At 40.5% G+C, this 5,155-nt stretch overlaps 1 protein-coding gene across 1 annotated transcript in view; it reads right to left on the bottom strand.

Moving 5' to 3' along the window:
• Positions 1-5,155, bottom strand: part of INTS2 (integrator complex subunit 2) — a 62,528-nt gene that overhangs the window by 40,356 nt on the left and 17,017 nt on the right. The window contains exons 7-8 of the mRNA XM_023516601.1: positions 4,571-4,797; positions 2,245-2,370 (exon numbers count right to left, since the gene is read on the bottom strand). Of these exons, the coding sequence (XP_023372369.1) occupies positions 2,245-2,370; positions 4,571-4,797 (353 nt within the window). The remainder of the gene's footprint in view (positions 1-2,244; positions 2,371-4,570; positions 4,798-5,155) is intronic.

Genomic DNA, 5,155 nt, shown 5'->3' with positions numbered 1-5,155 from the left:
TGCTGTGAGCTGTGATGCCACAGCACTCTACCCAGAGGGACAGCTTGAGGCTCTGTCTCCAAAAAAAAAGAAAATTCCTTAGAACTGAAGCAAATGAGTTTCCAAGATAAAAGGGCTTACCAGAGCAGCACCCATAGCTCAGTAAGTAGGGTGCTGGCCACATACACTGAGGCTAGCAGGTTTGAACCCAGCCCAGGCCAGCTAAAATAACAATGACAACTGCAACAAAAAAAATAGCTGGGTGCTATTGCGGGCACCTGTAGTCCCAGCTACTCGAGAGGCTGAGGCAAGAGAATCACTTAAGCGCAAGAATTTTGAGGTTGCTGTGAGTTGTGATGCCATGGCACTCTACCACAGGTGACATAATGAGACTCTGTCTGAAAAAAAAAAAAAACATAGAATAGGCCACACAAAGGACAAGGAATCAGAATGTCAGACTCGTCAACCACAACACTGGAAGTTAAGAAAAATGGAGCAATGCCTTCAAGATTCTTAAAACAAATTATATGCAACTTAGAATTCTATATGCCATCAAACCAGCAAGCAAATGTCAGGGCAGAATAAAGACATTTTCAGAAATATCCCCTCCCAAAAGAATGTACCTCACACATATTCATTCTTAAGAAACAGAGGGAGAGCAAACAGAAAAAGAGAAGACACGAGATACAGGAAACAAGCAAACAAAGGAGAGGTGAAGTCAGTCCCCAAAATGAAGAACCAGGATGAGAGCTGTGTGCCAGATATAATCAGTGTAGCCATTCCAGACTGGAGCAGTTCAAAATGTTCCAGGTCAGACCGTCTTAAAGATTTACACTGGCAGAGAATTTGAGGTAATATTAGTGATACATAGAACACCAAGCAAATTAAAAACAAATAAGAGGCTGTGTGTGGGCTCGGCACCCATAGCACCGTGGTAACAGCACCAGCCACAGACACCGGGGCTGCAGGTTCGAACCCTGAGACTACAGGTGCCCGCCACAATGCCCAACTATTTTTAGAGACCGGGTCTCACTCTTGCTCAGGCTGGTCTCGAACTCCTGAGCTCACCCAGAGTGCTGAGATTACAGGCATGAGCCACTGAGCCAAACTGGAAATAGGATAATTATTTAAAAAAAAAAAAAATTGCAGGGAAAAAAGTAAATCAGGCTTGGTGCCCATAGCACAGTGGTTATAGCGCAGCCACATACACCAAGGGTGGCGGGTTTGAACCCAGCCCAGGCCAGCTAAACAACAATGACAACTACAACCAAAAAATAGCCAGACATTGTGGCAGGTGCCTGTAGTCCCAGCTACTTGGGAGGTTGAGGCAAGAGAATCACTTAAGCCCAAGAGTTTGAGGTTGCTGTGAGCTGTGATGCCACAGCACTCTACTGAGAGTGACATAGTGAGACTCTGTCTCAAAAAAAAATAATCATCTAACATGATTGAGCTTCCTGTACTATTTCCATAAATGTAATAATATAAACAGCTATGTATTCATCTAAGCAAAATTATTACAACTGTACTAGGGGAATGGGAAGATAGAAAGGATATGTAGATGTGTTTAGTACAGAGAAAAAAGAAAGAACCAATTTCTACTCTTTCATAGTAGGAACTCAAGACGTTCCAAATACAAACTTTTTTTTTTTTTTTTTTTTTGAGACAGAGCCTCAGGCTGTCCCCCTGGGTAGAGTGCTGTGGCATCACAGCTCACAGCAACCTCCAACTCCTGGGCTCAAGCGATTCTCCTGCCTCCGCCTCCCAGGAGACTACAGGCACCTGTCACAACGCCTAGCTATTTTTTGGTTGCAGCCATCCTTGTTATTTGGCAGGCCTGGACTGGATTTGAACCCACCAGCTCAGGTGTATGTGGCTGGTGCCTTAGCTGCTTGAGCCACAGGTGCCGAGCCTACAAACATGTTTTTAAAGATGCAGAAGTAACACCCAAAAGAAATCAGCTAAAAAAACTGAAAGATACTGCCTCTAGGAAAGCAGAAATAAGGAAGGAAATAAAGACTGCTATCAGCCTTAACAAATTTTGAAGAACTATTGAGACTCTTTTAAACAATGTACATAGGAGACTTTGATACAGAAGATGAATGGCATATAGTGATACCACTGACATCTTTCTATTAAAAAATACCACGACTGTCCATACCTGGGCCAATTTTTAGAGTGAGCTCTGAATCCAATGCTATACACACAGTATGATAAATAAACAAAAGCAGACCTTAAGAAAACAGAGCCTCTTGTAGAGCTCAGTACCTGACGAGAGTAGAGAAGGCCAGCAGCATACAAAAGGAGAGCGAGACGAAGCGGACGCCGGCCGGCGTGGCGGGAGGGCGGCTCGTCATCAACTGTAGTAGCTGTTCAGCTTCTTCTTCAGTTGGTCTGAAAGAGAATGAATTATTAGGCTTCACTTTCTTTAGCTGGGGGAAGAAAAAGTAAAATTTTCACCTTTCAGATACAAGTTTCAAACTTTGTAATGGCACCTCACTATTTATAAAATCATTAATATCTTTTCTTTTTTTTTTTTTTTGTTTAGGGTAACAAAGAGAGATTCTATTTAGGACGAACAAAGAGAAAGTTTAAAACACTTCAGAGAGAACTGGAAGTGGGTCCTTCTCATGAAGGAGCAAAGATAAGAGACCTGAATCTTTACCATCTTCTCAAAATAAAACTGGTGAGAGATTACAACTGCAGTGTTTTACCTCAGACACAAAGCCAGGCAGTATTCCGTCCTGTGTTTGTATCCTTACTTTGTCTCTTGGGGTGAGACCACAGACATGACCATGCAGCATGAAGTTATTTAATCAATCATGACATTACAATTATACGGTGACCTTTAAATTTTATCAAAACATTAAAAATTCTGTTGGTTATAATGCATAGGGGAATTTTTCAAAAGAAAGTAAAACTAGTATTGTTGTATGTGGTAGTACTCTTAACTGAAAACATTTAAAAGATGAAAAATTAAAGTGTTGGGCAGTGCCTGTGGCTCAAAAGGGTAGGGCGCCATTCTCACATGCCAGAGGTGGCGGGTTCAAACCCAGCCCCAGCCAAAAATGGCAAATAAATAAATAAATAAATAAGTTTAAATCTAAAAAAAAAAAAAAAAAAAAGTAAAGTGTTTTATTCCTTTGTAAAAACTTTATCAGAGCAGCCTGAATAGCTTTTGCCACCTTCCTCCTGTAATGTGTCACAGGGAGCATATTTCTATGCCATGATAAAGTATCAAAGTGCCTAAGTTTGGATCAGCTTTCAACATTTTTATCATTTGCACTTTCAGTCATGAAGTATCCGCAAGTTCCTTTAATGTGAGGATTTCTACCAGCATCATATCCTCTCGGGCATCTTCATCCTCCTGTCACTATCACTTTTCTCATTTATATCAACAAGTTCCTGTTCATCAGTCCCTCTGGCTACCTATCTAGGGTCTTTGAAATGGCAGCAGTGTCGACATTCTGATAGTCTCCTATTTCTTCAGTTTATGTTTTGTTCATATGCCATTTTCAGCTTTATCACTTTGTTATACCTTCAGCTTTATGAGCCAATTATCTCTTTCAACTCCCCATTTCTATAAAATGTTGCATGGGTTTATCACTGAGAGAAAAGTAGGCAACCGAGGCTGAGTGTTCCTAATCTGAAAATCTAAACTCTGAAATGCTCCAAAATCTACAACTCTGAGCATCAACAGGACACACAAAGGAAATGCTCACTGGAGCATTAGAGCTTTCCGATTTCTGGATTACAGATGCTCCACCTGAAAATATACTGCAAATACTCCAAAGTCTGAAAAAATCCAAAGTCCAAACCTCTCCTGGACCCAAGCATTTCAGGGAAGGGTTACTCCAGCTGTTTAACTTCCTCCCTCGCTGTATGTGCACGAATACAGTAACAGATGTGCAATGACGAGTCATGGGCAAAAGTGGCACCCTTGGTCACTGATCATGACGTGCATGTGTCACTTACACAGTAAGATGTGGCCTGAAGAGCTCATGGCAAAATTTGTACATCATACAATTATTTGGCTAATGTATCATGGCAACTGAAATTTGAACCATATTGAAGGATCAGTGTTCTTTAAATAAACTATAATAACTGAAATTTGCGCATATCAGAGACATGCAAAACGAAGACTGTAGAACATTATTCAAAAGGATATTGTATGTTGACTAAACAAGAAAGACTGTGTTTAATAAGCACATTATCAATTTCAGATAATTTATGAGCTCGGTTCATAAAAGGAAACACAGGAAAGATATCAAATAGTTGAACAGGCCAGGTAAAGGATCCCTTTTATCAAGCTATAGGGAAATCATAGGTTTCTTTATACTGTGATGAAAAATTGAAAAACTGCTCTGGGTCCTGCTGTATTTACATAATTCTATTTGTAATCAGAAAAAATAGATGAATACATCCCTGCTACCAATGCTTGGCCTTAGGATTCCATTCTTTCTATATGCCAGGCCACTACCTGAGCCCAATAGAAAACCTGAATCTTCTGAATAAAAGGCCTTGGGCTCACTTTCTTGGGATTAGAAACAAGAAAGTAAAATGATGAAAGGTAAAATATCAAACTATTGAATACTTGAGTCCAGCGATCCCCATCAAAGCACAGTACAGACGTAAGAGTGCACTGGCTTTCACAACATGCTCTTCTTTCAGCCCCGAATACACAGACACGTTGGGTTCCATGTCCGCATCAGCCTCTTCCACAATTCGAGTACTTCTTACTGTGGGAAGAATGGCCATCAATTCCAGAAGAAGCTGCCTTCTCATTTGCCAAAGGACAGAACTGCTGGTCTCTCTTTTTCTCTGTAAGAAATACAGATCACAAAAGAAAACATGGAGCATTCACTGAATTAAAAAGAGGGCTCCCCATTTAAACACTTGAAATTGACCTCTTTGAGGTTTTCATGACTATCAAATATCATTTGAACCAATTAAGCAAACTCAAAATCCACTGGTTTGAAAAATACTCACCCTAATTTGTATTAGCAGCAGAGAAAAGACTGAATTAATAAAAACTTGAATTGTAGACACTTTTAAATATATAAACCCTAAAAGGGTAATATGTGTGACTTGGCAGCACAGTGGTTACAGCACCAGCCACATACATGGAGGGTGGCAGGTTTGAACCTGGCCCGGGCCAGCTAAGCAACAATGATAACTA

Source organism: Otolemur garnettii, unplaced genomic scaffold (genome assembly GCF_000181295.1).
Source record: "Otolemur garnettii isolate 467f Iridium unplaced genomic scaffold, OtoGar3 scaffold00094, whole genome shotgun sequence".
In the NCBI taxonomy this organism is placed as follows: Eukaryota; Metazoa; Chordata; class Mammalia; order Primates; family Galagidae; genus Otolemur; species Otolemur garnettii.
This window is presented reverse-complemented; position numbering and strand designations above follow the sequence as displayed.